A 14,406-nucleotide genomic window follows, 5' to 3' on the forward strand; every position below is an offset into this window, starting at 1 on the left:
AGAGAAAGCGTGAGCAGGGGAGGGTCAGAGAGAGAGGGAGTCACAGACTGAAGCAGGCTCCAGGCTCAGAGCTGGCAGTCAGCACAGAACCCGACGCGGGGCTCGAACCCACGAACCGCGAGATCATGACCTAAGCGAAAGTCGGACGCTTAACCGACTAAGCCACCCAGGCGCCCCGAGGTACCCCTTGTCCTTAAACAATAAATCTTTGGGGTGCCAGGGTGGCTCAGTTGGTTAAGCATCTGACTCTTGATTTTGGCTCAGGTCGTGATCTCACAGCTTGTGAGTTTGAGCCCTGTGTCGGGATTCTCTTGGGATTATCTCTCCTCTCTCTCTCTCTCTCTCTCTCCACCTCCCTCTCTCTCTCTGTGCCCTTACTCCCCTCTCAAAAGAAATAAACTTAAAAAATAAAAAATAAATCCATTAGTGCCTACCAGCCCCTCCTAAGTACCTGTCCCCGCCCAGTTTTTCCCTTTGGCGCCTATGTCTCTGTGTGTGCTGGGCCTCCCTATCCCCATCTCTCTGTTCACCCTCAGTGATCAGCACACCTGTCCTGTTTTGGAGGCAAGGTAAAATGGGCTCTCTGTCTCTTCCTCCTCCCTCCTCTCCATCTTGCCCTTGCCCTAACTTTTCACCTCCAAGACACCCAACCAGACATTTGCTGAACAAAAGAGTTCTCTTTCTACAATTAACTTGCCCCCTTTAACAGCCCTCCCTGCCCTTCCTCCACGCACCTGCCCACCAGCTTCCCTCACCCTGCCCATGTCATAAATAGATACAACATGCTATCAGCGCTCAAAGAGCTTGTAGTCTAGTAATCGGGACAGATGTGATCAAAAATTCCCAACCTGAGTGTGCCAGGTGCAAAAAAGTGAAATGCCCAGGGCTTGGTGGAGGAACAAAAGAGGAAGCGGTCTACTCCCCTTTTCACTGGGACTGAGATGGGGAGGAGGAGGAGGGGGATGGGCCAACAGCTGAGCACTGGGTTTGTGTCAGACCTTCTGTATGCAGGGCTTGGCAGATGACCTCTTGGTGACAGGCACTCAGGACACATTAGCAGTTACTATCTCCTCAACACGCTTGGAAGGAGGGATTCTGTTCCATGCTTTACAAATGAGAAAGCTGAGCAGAAAAAGCTAAGTAACTTGGCCTCCAGGTCCAGGCTCCCATCCAAAGCTCACACTCTCAACCAGTGCTTCCGTGGACGCTCCTTTCCTTCTCAACCCCATGTGGCTTTAGCCCTTGGATGTTTAGGATCGTGCCAGCCTTCTCAGGCCTGGGGCCTCGGACGACCCCTCCGCCATACTGCGCACCCTGCAGTCGGAGAGGCAGACATGATGGTTTGTTTCCCGTGAGTGTTGAGTCACATGAAATTGCCAATATTTTGGCCTGTGGGGACTTCTAGAAATGGCAATTTCATATGGTTCAGCCTGATACACAGAACCAGATGAATTTTGGGTGACCCTGCTCCCTTGGCTCTGTTATTCTGTGAAAACCAGGACTTTCAGACCATTCTAACACCTTGCTGCCAGAGAATTTAGATCCAGAGATAGAAAAGAGAGAGAGCACCTTAGCAATTACTTTTCTCCCAGGAGACCAGACCCAGTGGCTCGGTATGAATAACTTAGGCAAGCCCATCTCTCACCTTTGGTTCCTGGTGGCCCCCAAAAGCTATGTCATCTACCGTGGACCCCATTCAGTGAAAGATTCTGATGTCACCTCTGTCTCCTTTTCACAGGTCTGACACACAGTGTCCAGACTCAAGGACAGCATCAAGCTCTCTGGAATTCTTTTTCCCCTGTAGCCTTGAAGCTCCTGAGGTCAGCAGGGTTTCCTGAACAGTCAAGGCTGGTTGTGAGGCAAAATGAAAGCATTTACCTGTGGAAAAATTTTCCACATCTGAACCATAAACTCCCATATCCTGTTTTTGGCCACATTTGGATTTCCCCAGAGTTGGTCAGACATCCCCCCTGGTGGCCTCAATCGCAAACCAAAAATTTTATCCCCTGTCTTCTTTCATCTTCCCTTCATTCTCTTCACCTTCTCAGTCAATCGTCTTGAATAAGGTGATTATAAATCATGTCACTCCTTTCTCGGTTCTCATTCAGTTTTCTACCCATGACGAGCTGGCTGCTGTCTCTGCCTCTGGCTTGCAGCTGCCCTGCCAGTGATTTGTCGCTAAAACCAATGGGTGCTTCTTTTTCTTCTCTTACCTGATCTCTAGGCAGTGATTGGAATTGTCCACCACATCCTTATTTTTGCAACATGCTTCTCTCAAACTCTTTTAGTTTTCTTCCTCCTTTGCAGACTCTTATTCCTTTGCCCATTCCTTAAATATTGGTCACTCTGAGGGTTCTAGATAAGACTGTCTTTTCTTCCCACTCTGCATTCTCTCCAAGAATGAACCAAACACACCCGTGGCATCCACCCACGGCCTCTTTAGGTGTTGACTCCTAACTCACTACCTGCAGCCTAGTTGTCTGTCCTGATCTCTAGTCCATATTCCCAACACTTGTGGGACATCTCTGTTTTGCTGGGTCCTAACCCTCACACCCAGTACATTCAAGCTGACATGAGAACCTTTCTCACCCTGACCTGTCATATCCCATACACATGGTGGCACTGTCTACTGGTGGCCCAAACCAGATACCTGAGAGGAATCCTTGACTCTTTTCTTGTGTATTCTCTGTAACCAATCAGTCCTCAAGTCCTGTAATTCTGTCTCATAATCTTTCATCACATCTTCACCAAGTGGATTTTGCTCTTTCGGCCTTGCCCTTCTTCAGACCATTCTTCGTACGGGAACAAGCGTGCTCTTGCTGCTCCTCAGTGGCTCTTCATCACACTTGGGACAAAGCCCTGACCTTCTGAACTTGGCTGATAAGGCCATACGTGATTTGGTCAGTTCTTACCTTCTGCCTCTCATTACGTTCATTTGCCTCCTGAATACTCTTGCATACTTATTTCTCCTCGATTTCGCATTATTTATTTCTTCTCTCTCGCTCGTTATCTCAGATTTATCCTTAGGACCTAACTTGGCACACTTCTGCTCAAGCCTTTCCTGGGGCCCAAGTGTAGATAAAATGTCCTACCTGCTAAATCCCACAGAGCCCGGAAAGAGAGTGTGGGTCCTCAGAGGAAGAGGGAGCATAGGAAGAGCCATTTCTTGTTCTTTGCTGCCAGGACACTTGACATAGTGTCCTGCACACACGAAGATGCTCATTGTACATTTGTTGAATGAATGAATCAATGAATCAATCAATCAGTCAATCAATCAATGAACGAACTAACAAAGACCTCAGCAAGTACCAGAGTCTGTGTTCTCTTCTTATTTCTTTGTGCCATTTTGATGCTCATGTGCTCCTGCAGTCTTCAATAAGTACTTAAGGCATGCAGAATATTTCTCTCATCTTATTTAACCCTCACAATCTTCTGTGAGATCGGGATTAGCTCTATTCTGTATCTCATGCTCAGGTGAGAGGTGATTTGCTCAAGGTAAGAGAGTCAGAAGATCTGGGTTGAGCTTCCAGCCCTAAGCCCAGGGCCATTTCCATCTTGATTTTGGTGTCAAACATCAGTATGCTTTGATTCTGCTCCAGTTCTGTCTTCCATTCATTCCTGGTCTGATAGATATTTCCTCTGGCCAGGGTTGATTTTCAAACTCAAGGAGATCTGAGAGGGGCACCTGGGTGGCTCAATTGGTTAAACATCTGACTTTGGCTCAGGTCATGATCTCACAGTTTGTGGGTTCACGCCCTGTATTGGGCTCTGTGCTGACAGCTCAGAGCCTGGAGCCTGTTTCAAATTCTATGTCTCCCTCTCTCTCTGTCTTTCCCCCACCTGTGCTCTGTCTCTCTAAGAAAAAAAAAAAAAAACTCAAAAATTAAAAAAAAATAAAGAAAAAGGAGATCTGAGAGTATGGAAGAGGTGCCCTATTCAAAAACTTGGTTCAGTGGCTGCTTTGGACAGTAGGGGTTTGGTATCAGAGAAAGTCAAGGGTTGAAGAAACAAGAGTTTGTAACTTGTATCACCCATTCGAGTGGCAGTGGATTTTAATTTTTAATTTTAATTTTAATTTTAAACTTAAAAAGTCATTAGCCCTTGAGGATAGTATCTTATGCTTTTGCCCATATAATGGGGGTATGAGTAATGGCTGTTCCCTAAAGGGGAAGGAGCCAGAATATAATGAATATCAACTATGGATCAGGAACTGGTTTTCTCTTCTTGAAATCCTATAAAATATGTATTTTGCCTGCTCAAGAAAAATCCTGATAGAGGAAGTCACCAGGTTACACGGTTAGTAAGTGGCTGAGCAAGGTTCAAAATCAGAGCTATCTGGCTTCCAGGTGCTTTGCCTCATGTGGCAGACAGTGCATTCCGAAGGCACACTTCCTGTGCTCAAATTTTTTGGTTCTGTGACTTTACTAGGATGTGTGACTTTGGGAAGCCATTTAATCTCTCCATACCCCTGTGTTTTAATTTCGTAAATGTGGATAATAGTACTTCTCATAGGATTGTAGTGAGGACTAAACAAGGTAATGGCTATAAAGCATATTCCTATACATATTGACATTAATATATCAGCTACTATCATCATCCACACCATCACCTTTGGTCCTTCTCCTTGCCAATGAGGGAGATTTTTCTGGGCCATGATATAAACAGGTTCTCGGAGAATTCGTCTTCAACTCTTTAGCACTCTTTGGAATTTAACAATCGGTCAAGGATGTTGGGTGCATGACTCAGAACATATGCCAGGAGGGATTGAAAGTATAGTTGAAAAACAACAGAGTGGACCACAGCTAAAGGATGGACATAACTCAGCTGGCCAGTCGGGAGTGCTGCCATAGGAATTGTCCTGCAAACAGGGTTAATGTTCTCAGGGGGAGATAGTAGTTTAACTAGGCATGTTTGGATGTTCTCCCTAGGAGCTGCCAAAAATACATTTAAATTGACTTCCTAAGATTAATGGTCATATTTAAAGTACACCTCATGTAATAACTAATGTTTTGTGAATTCTTGCTAAATGTCTGGAACCGTGCTAAGCACATTGCTATCTTATTTAATCTTCAACCCAGTGTTGTAGATATTTTTATTATTTCCATTTTATAGTTGAGGCAACTAAGGCTTACAAAGGTCAAGTATGATCAGTTGTCGAACAAGTAAAAGAAAAAACTGGCATTTGAATCCAAGTCAGGCTGTCTCCAGAATCCATATTTTCTCTCACGTACCATCACGTATCCCTTCTCACACCCTCACACTGGGACTTCTTAACAGTCTCTGCCACAGGTGCCTAATTCTGTGACCTCAAGACTCAGTCTTCATTTATGTATAGATTTTATCACCTCAAGACAGATTCTCCAAAGTGGAAAGGAGGAGAAGAGCATTCTTAGATGGAGAGATGCCCCTGATGAGTTGATGTCAGGTTCTGATCTTGATTTTTGTGTGGGCAATGTCTTTCCACTTGAACCCAGGGGGTAGCTGGCTCACAAGCTCCTTGCAAGGAAGCCGGGCCAGACTCTTCTTGGTGCAGCTTCATTCCTCTTCTTCTATAATGAGAAATAGATTTGATAGTAGCAACTAGAATTTATTGTAGGCCTTTGTGCTAAGAACGAATTAAGACTTCCACTATGCCTTGAACTAATTCTGAATTAAAGGCTAGAGTATCCTGGACTAAGAGATTTTAGCAGCACTTTTGCTTAAATTCTATTAAAAAATTTTTTTCCAGCACCCTTCTCTTTCAGACTTTGAGTATCTCAAAAACATGGTTAAAAGGAGTTTTCACACCAATTTGAACTAGTGGACGACAGAACATAACTTACTTTTAAGAACTTAGTGTTCCTGGTGCTGACTTTCTAAGAGGGAAAGTTCTGGGCCATCCTGTTTTTTTTTTCTTTGTTTTTTTTTTTAATATATTTTTTATTTATTTCTAGGAGAGAGAGAGAGCGTGAGCAGGGGAGGGTCAGAGAGAGAGAGGGAGATACAGACTCTGAAACTGGCTCCAGGCTCTGAGCTGGCAGTCAGCACAGAGCCCGATGCGGGGCTCGAACCCACGAACCGCGAGATCATGACCTAAGCGAAAGTCGGACGCTTAACCGACTAAGCCACCCAGGCGCCCCTTTTTTCTTCAAATCAGAACTTGGGAAACAAGATTTGAGGAAGGGTTCTTCTTAACACTTCCCAATTCAAGAGGCATTCTGGAAGATTTAAATGTTTTTGGTTAACAAAAGGAGCAGGACACGTGTTTTGGTTTTTCCAGGACACGTAGTCACTGTGCTTATTGGTCAGGGAGAGAATTGTGGCTGGGTTTCTCACCCATCAGCTGTGCCTGTGCCTGTGTATCTGGATGTGTTAGTGGGAGAATGAGGTGCAGAGGGAAAGGCAATGTTAGTTTCAGTCCTTATGAAGAGATGAATTTTCTATTATGGGAGAATTCACAGGTAGGATTAATAAGTAAAAGAAGTGAATGTGATCTGGAGTCTTCAACGAACAGTTTAAATCAAGAGGAATTGCTGGACACAGCTAGCAGTGTCTGGAGCTTTGGGTGCTAATTCCAAGATCTGAGAATTATTTTCTTCCAATTCTTCCTTCTCTCTCTCTCTCTCTCTCTCTTTTTTTTTTTTTTTTTTTTTTTGCTATTGTTTATTGGTTTTCTACCACCCATCAGACATTTTGCTCAGGCCTTTACTTACATTACCTCTTTGATTTTCACACAAGGGTCTCAGAGAAGTATGAGTGTTATCTCCTGTTGACCAACAGAGAAATCAAGGCTTATAAAGATTAAGTAACTCCCCCCCAGATCAGGCAAAGGGAAGAGTAAAGCCAGGACTCAAGCCCAGGTTTCCCTGGTTCTAGACCTTGACCTCTCAGCCACCTTGACCTCTCACTGTTTCTTCACTAAACATTTTTGTTCTTTGTTCCCAGGGACAGGATGAGAACTTCAGTCAATGTTGTGGGTGACTCCTTTGGGGCTGGGATTGTCTATCACCTCTCCAAGTCTGAGCTGGATACTATTGACTCCCAGCACCGTGTGCATGAAGATATTGAAATGACCAAGACTCAGTCCATGTATGATGACATGAAGAACCATAGGGAAAGCAACTCTAATCAATGTGTCTATGCCGCCCACAACTCTGTCATAGTAGATGAGTGCAAGGTACCTTTCTCATTCATGGATATTGAGACCTGTATATAATAGTGCATGCTCAGTTTCCTAAGACAAGCACTGGAAGTCCTGCATGTCTTATTGTCACATTTTCCTGAAGAATCATGTAACCTGAGCTTCTAGGAGTCCCAGATCATCTAACTCTGTGTCTAATGTGGCAGGTCTAACAGTGAAAGACCCAATCAGTTGCTTGTTTCATCCATGGAATATAAAACAATCATTCTGACCACCACCCCTCTTCCACCCACTCCACACATTTGATTGGTTTTCTTGAATATTTTGCCAAAGAATTTGTGGCTCTTAAGGCTTTGTTGGATTGCAAATATTCTATTCCTTGAATGAAACATTAAAAGAAATACCCAGAACCACTCAATGTATGTAGCACAAGTATTCCTACTTGCCATATATTACATACTGGTCAAAAATGTGCCCACACAACTTTGGGCAACTATCTTTCTCTTACTTATTTTTGTGGGAAGATGAGTTTTGACCTTGTAGTCACTGTGCTCCAAGAACGGGGAAGCTATTTCAAGTAAAGGATAACTATCCTTCAGGACCATTATCCATAGACACTACCTTTCACACAGTGGCGGCACTAGCTTTCTTGAAACATGGATGTTCTGGACTCTTTTCCAAGCTGCTGGGTGCTAAGTCTTCAAGCTTGATGGGCTCTGTCTAGCCTTCATTGTAACTAACTTGACCTTGTCAAAGACAGAGTGTCATGACCAGAGTGAAGCAAACTTGGAGAAACCCTGGCAGGTGAGCAGAGTCTCCTCTGGGGGTTGGGTTGCTAAAATGGTCCCAAGCAGCAACTGAAAGCAGTCTGCACCCAATACAGATTTCTGATACTCTTTTGACTCCCATTGACAAGATCTCATTTAATAGTTAATTTCTTCCTGGGTTATTTCTGGGTCATTCCAAATATACACATGGCTTCTGCCAGGCAAATAAGGGTGACATAGAAGTGATTCTCTTTACTGGACTGTAACATAGGTCCAGAAGTCTAATGGACCAGCAGTAGTCTTTTGCTCATCCCCTCTATATCAGATACATGTGTGGGTGAACCAAGGCTCTGGTACATATTAAGGAAGGGCTTCCCATCAAGAGGCAGCTGCAAAAACGAACTCAGTGAAAATGATTCAAATTATTAGAAATGCAGTTGTATCTAAAGCGCATATTCCATTCTCCTAGAAAGTTAGCGTTTCCCACATTTAGATGAATGTGCTGGATCATTCCCCATCAGAATGTTAGTTTGGGTCACCAAGGGTCCACATTCCCATGAAATGGCTTTGTGCTATATTTATTGTGTGCCTTGTGGGGTTAAGTTAAGCACTGCCATCTCATTCCTATGACCTTCTATATTTTGATCATTCATCAGATATTTATTGAGCACCCATTATCTGCAAATCTCTGAAATAGGCAATGGGAGGACAGAAAAGCGAATGTACAATTTTGTAGTAAAGAAAAGGGTTGATTCCAAATTACTGCCATGCAAGGAAAAATAATAGCATGAAATAAAGTGAAATCAGCATATGTTTTTAAATCTTGCAATTGTATGTAAGAAGAATCCTAGTGATTAATTGACTGTAGCGTGGCTCCTTTTGGAGCTTCTCAAGAGGCTTCTTAATAATATTATAAGGACATGTTTTGAAAAAGATGGTGTATAGATATGCAGATATATTTAGATTTCAGACTTTCTGGATTTTTTTTTCTTAAAGGACATTAAGCACATCAGAAGAAATTTGCTATATTTTTAAAGCAAAAAAATTCAAGCCCTAAAGGAAGATATTTGTGAACTGTCCCTCTCACTAGGAAATAAGCCCATGAGGAGGGACCCCATTTCCCCTTTTGTCACTGCTGTATCCTAACACCTAAAGCAGTACCTGGCATGCAATAGGCGCTCTATAAATGTTTGTTGTATGCATCATTTTAGCATCTTGACCCTGTGCTTTATTTCAGATAACCTTTTTGCAGGACAGTTCTGTGTAGGTACTGGCTCAGTCTCTCTATAATTGACAGCCTACCCAACCCCCTGCAAATTTGGTGAATTAGCATTTAGATGGTCAGAAGGACACTGAGCAGGTCAGGGACACGCTGAATGGCCATGTTGGTTTAATAACTATCTGGCTGTTTGAATTTTTTTAGTGAAATCCTTGGGTTCCACTCACAAAGTTAGTAGGCCTGAGCCTTTGCGAGGTGAGGTGAACACCTCTTCCTACACCTACACCAATTAACTGAGTTGCCACTGATGCATGAAAGGGGGCAGCCAGAGCCATGGAGATGAATTTGCACACTTTCCCAGAATATCTGAGACCTTCTGGTCCATTCTTAGTCTCACTGTTTTCAAAACCAAGATGGGAGACATTGATGCTTCCTGTCAGCCCCTCCCCTTCCTGCTTTTCTTCCAATCATTCAGGTAGTTGGAGCAGAGTAGGGTGGGATGAACTGGGGAGTAGAGTGTTGGCTTCCTTGAGCCAGGTCAGAAAAAGAAATGCCAAAAAAAGGGGTATCCCAGCCACTTTTGAAACACAGGCCCCAGTATTCAACAAACAAGGCACACCCCCAAGTGTGGCCCAGTGTTCCAAAGGCCACACAGCATGATTTATACTTTTGCACAGCTATTGATCTGGTTCATCACTGAAAGCCAAATAGGCACATTCAAGGTCAGAATGAACAGGCAACTTTCTCCCGGCAGACAGTTTGCTCTTGGCAGTCTTTACTGAGAGTTCACTGAAGGGGAAACAAATTTGCTGCAGCTCTGGTCAAAATGTTAACCACTTCGAGCATTACTATGTCACGTTGGCCTCTTCTTCTGTTTTCAAACTCTTGCCTTGTGAGAACTTTTTAATTTTATTCAGAGTAACTGCATGTGGGGCGGTCATTGCTTGTCACATGGTCTTTCTAGAAAAATATGGGCGCCCACTGGGGGTTAGAGAAACGAATGGCTTTTATTTTCATTCTCTTGGTTTGTGAAGGGCACTTGTGTTCTGTTCCGAGCATGTAGAGTGTGTTCCTAACGCATGCGTTTCACTGCCACTTGGGTAAGAAGAAGATCAGATTTCTTTCAAACATCGCTGCCTTTGTCATGTCTCCATATCCTAATGCTTCCATAAATCCAGTCTCTCCATTATGTGGAATATCAGTCGTGGGTTTAAGTTTGCACATGACGTTGAGGACAGACGGAAGGTAAGCTAGGAAAATGATCTAGAAGTGGAGGGGAATACCTCCCACTCTATCTCTGTAAGGGTTCAGTTCGGTTCGAGCCAGGGGAGAATAATACAGACGCTCTGGTGATTATACTTGATTATGAAATGCCTGCATTGAAATAATTTGGATATACTTGTCACTGATGTCTGGCTTTTAATCCCCTCTTTTCTTCCTGATTTTTAAAGCCCAGATAGCTTATCTGGTATCCAGACCATCATGATTTCTGATTTTGAAATTGGACGTGTATGAACTCCATCTGGCCTCACAGCAACTGAACGCTTCACGTGCATGTGTAGAACTAGCTGTCTAGTTCTGGATTTTTTTCTGGTTGTATGGAGTAGCACAAGGTGGTATTTGTTAAGTGCTGCATTATTATATGATGGGTCTGTGTGTAGTTAGACACCCCCACAACCCTGAAAGCATTAGTAGAACTTAGCCCCCAGACTGCAGACTCTCTCCACACCCCCCAAGGTAAATATGGACTTTTCAACATTCACAAATCTGTGTTGAAAAGCAAGACTGGCTCAGAATCAATTGGGAAAGAACGACATTTAGAACTAACACGGAAGTCATAGAGTGTAACTCGGATCTGGTGCTCCTCCACATAACCCATGGGGTGGTTTTCTGGTTCGTGGCCCGTAAGCTGCATGTTGATGATGATTATTTTCAGGTAACTCTGGCAGCCAATGGAAAGTCAGCCGACGGCAGTGTTGAGGAAGAACCTTGGAAACGTGAAAAATAAGGATGACTCTCAGCAAATCTTGCATAAACTCCCCAGCTTATCCTCTGGTAAAAGAGAGTATGAAACAAGCTTTCTTTAAAAAGAAAAAAAAAATGCATTTATTTCCGTCTTTCCTTAATCTGTTAGCCGAGGCTTCGAGGATCTGTTGTGAGTCAGTAGGCACGGTGCCGTGTCTTTGCCAAGTAATGCTTCATAACCATCTCATTCTCTCAACTGTATTATTGTTTGAATGGATGCTGCTGGAGGAACCAGTTGGAACTGAACATGCATTCTTGCCAGCTTCCCTTTTCTCTCTAAATGCAGAGCCATGGACGCTCTTTTCCCAGGGGATACAACTAAAGCATGTGGCGCCCTCGGGGGACGTGGGATACCGAGCACTCAGTGTGTGATCCCTTCAAGTGTTTTTCATGCTTCTGCTTCATTACGCACAAGAGATTCTGTTAGAAGCCTCTAGTTCTCTCGAAATGTCTTGTAGAGTTTGCCCATGTGTTGATTAAAAGCAGATACCTTGCCTTAGGGAACTCTGATAATCTAGCTTCTGTATACTCTTGAAACTAAATCTTCCAGAAAGAATTCTAGTGGGAGCTGTCCTCCTCATGACAATGGATCACGGAGCCCACTGAGTTTCTGCTCGACCCTTCTCTAGTCTGTGGAAATAGTCATTGACATTTCAGAGTATGTGTCATAATTTGCTTCAAATTGGATAACAGATTAGGATGTAATTTGCACATAGCCCGCCGTATATATTGACAAAAGCAAGAGACCGTGGCCAACACAGACTTGAGCCAGATTCAAACAATCCAATTCGTTTGGGATTGGTTTGCATTCGCCTGACAGTGAAATCAAGTGAGACTATTTGGTTTATGCTTTCCTTTCTTTGTTTCAGCCCTAAAATTCGTGTTTGGGTTTCTAACCAAAAAAGGCATTTTTAATTCCCAAATGGTTTCAGCGATTGTCTCATTAACCTGGAAGACCTAATCATTTTACGCTCCTCACCAAGGGAGGACAGTTATGTTGGTTATGCCTCTTTTAACACCACCTCTTGATAAAAGCAAAGCACTGTCGTTGATCTAATATGCAGAAAGCTTTTGGTGGTATTCTATCAAAGCACATAAAACCAGGTACAGGGCACAGTTGAAAGCAGAGCCAGTCTTCCTCCCCAGTCTTCTCTGTGTCAAGGCACAGAAAATAAGCACTTGTAAATCCCTATAAAGGTGACATTCCTGTGGCAAAGTCAAGAAAACCTTGAGCCATGAAATGGGAGCACATGATGGCCCCTCACAGGTTCACAAATGGAATCTTTTCAAGGCTGTCATGGTTTGAGGAAGTCAATAATGCAAGTGGATTAGCACAGTGCCTTGTATGCCACAGGCACCCAACGAATCCTGATGATAGATTGTGCAAGCTAAGTCTGTCGATGTCTCTCCTATTATTTTTCTGTTGAATAACTCACAGTATTTTCCTAAGGTTGCTGGCTTTGGGAGTTTGCTGAGAACTTGAACATGAATCACTGAGAAATAAAGCCCACTTGACTAACTCTGAGAAGTGTGTAGAAGCTTGGTCCACACGTAGCAATCTGGTGGCCATCAGAGGCCAGCAGCTGGGTGCTGGGGTATACGTAAGTAGTCCTAGAGTCCAAATTCTCTGGGGAGAGGGGATTTTTAGACATCACATATGCTTTATTACCTATTCACAATGACTTTTCTTTTCCAAACTAGAACATACAGGAGACATGAGATTCCAATTGTTTTTGTCTCTGAAACCCCAGTTATTTTTGGATAAGGATCACGAATGAGCAGTATTAAGCAGCTTTCCCCCCCATTTTTTTTTTTAAAAAATTGTCATTGGTTCTTCATTTTCATTAGATGAACAACTAACTGGGTGGCCAAGGACGAACTGAAATGTACTAGTGGAAAACACATCCTTTATGGCAGATATTGTGGGTCAAGGGGACAGTTCCTGGATTTAGCTATGAAACTGTTAAGGATTGTCTTTAAGTGGTGCTCCCGAGAGCTTTTTTATGGTGAAGAGAAGGATCTAGGCAAGGCAGTGAGGAGTCTGTGGGTTTTGCCATTTAAGGCCAGCTGAGCACTTGCACATGCTGGTGTGTTTCTCGAAAGAGTCGTCTCAGGATTGTCTTCCCAAGACCCTGCCTAGATGTCTTCTTGCTTTGCTTTGTCTTCAGCATTTTCCTAGTTATCCTATGAATATATAATGGGACAGTGATTCAGAAGAAACGAGGTGTATGCTTAACAAAGCAGGTTTTTCTGGGTCTAGACCACATGTAATAAATTTCACGAGACTACGCTTGGGGAATTGCATTCGTCTGGAAAGTCAACAAGGCATATTAAAAATGAATAATCTGTCAAATTCAGGACTGACCTGCAAATCCAGGATATATGTAGAGCTAACATAGGACTGCGTTCTCCTATGTTTTTTAGGTCTCATTCATTCTTCTTATGCCATGCCCATTTGGGTGCTCCTTGGCCGGCATGTGTGCCATCAACAGAACAAACAGAGCCAGAATATACCTCCAAAAGCTTTTTCTAAATAAGATCTGTATAGTCTGTCATTTATATGCATAGATTTATATTCATAGGTTCAACACAGATATAAATGCTTATAATGGTCCATTAATATTTGATGATACATAAAAGTTATATACAGACATAGCAGGCCAGACCCATATACTGCATCCTATGAGGTCAATAAGTCAGGGCTTTGACAACACCATTTTGTTACAGACCCATTCACTCTTTTTAGGAATCCGAATCGTTTTGAGAGAAAACCAACTACCAGGCTCTTTATCTTCCCCTTTACAGTTTTTGCCCACCAGGAAACCCAAGTAGAATCATTTGATTACTCACTACAATTCAAAGAGCCAAATCCCGTCAGCAAGAAGAATGGCTTAGCTCTCAAGGTGAGATCTTTGAGAATGTGCCTCCCATAGAGAGCATGGAAGAATCAAGGCAGTCATCTAGATTATGTAGATCTTCAAGTAATGAGATCTGAACCAAGTAGATGTCAGTTTCAATTCTTCACTTCTTACTGTGTGTGGAAGTGCCTGCAGAAGTTCCTTTGTCCTGTAAAAGACAAGTATTTTCTTCTCCCCTGCAACTGCCAGTCAGCTGAAAGAAAGGGTGTCAAAGTCCCTAGCTCCTGGATTTACACTGGAGAAAACTGACAAAGGCTTAGGGGAAATTCAGTTTATGGGGAGATGTATTCCTGGTAGGAAATGTCAGGAATCCCAATGACTGGTTGATTAGAGGGCCTCAGGTCATTTCCAACTTGT

At 43.2% G+C, this 14,406-nt stretch overlaps 1 protein-coding gene across 1 annotated transcript in view; it reads left to right on the forward strand.

Moving 5' to 3' along the window:
• Nucleotides 1-12,656, forward strand: part of SLC1A2 (solute carrier family 1 member 2) — a 143,495-nt gene extending 130,839 nt beyond the window's left edge. Inside the window, exons 10-11 of the mRNA XM_039233373.1 lie at nt 6,925-7,156; nt 11,043-12,656. Of these exons, the coding sequence (XP_039089304.1) occupies nt 6,925-7,156; nt 11,043-11,114 (304 nt within the window). The 3' untranslated portion in view covers nt 11,115-12,656. The remainder of the gene's footprint in view (nt 1-6,924; nt 7,157-11,042) is intronic.
• The last annotated feature ends 1,750 nt before the right edge of the window (nt 12,657-14,406 follow it).

Source organism: Hyaena hyaena, unplaced genomic scaffold (assembly GCF_003009895.1).
Source record: "Hyaena hyaena isolate Hyena2069 unplaced genomic scaffold, ASM300989v1 scaffold_74, whole genome shotgun sequence".
Lineage (NCBI taxonomy): Eukaryota > Metazoa > Chordata > Mammalia > Carnivora > Hyaenidae > Hyaena > Hyaena hyaena.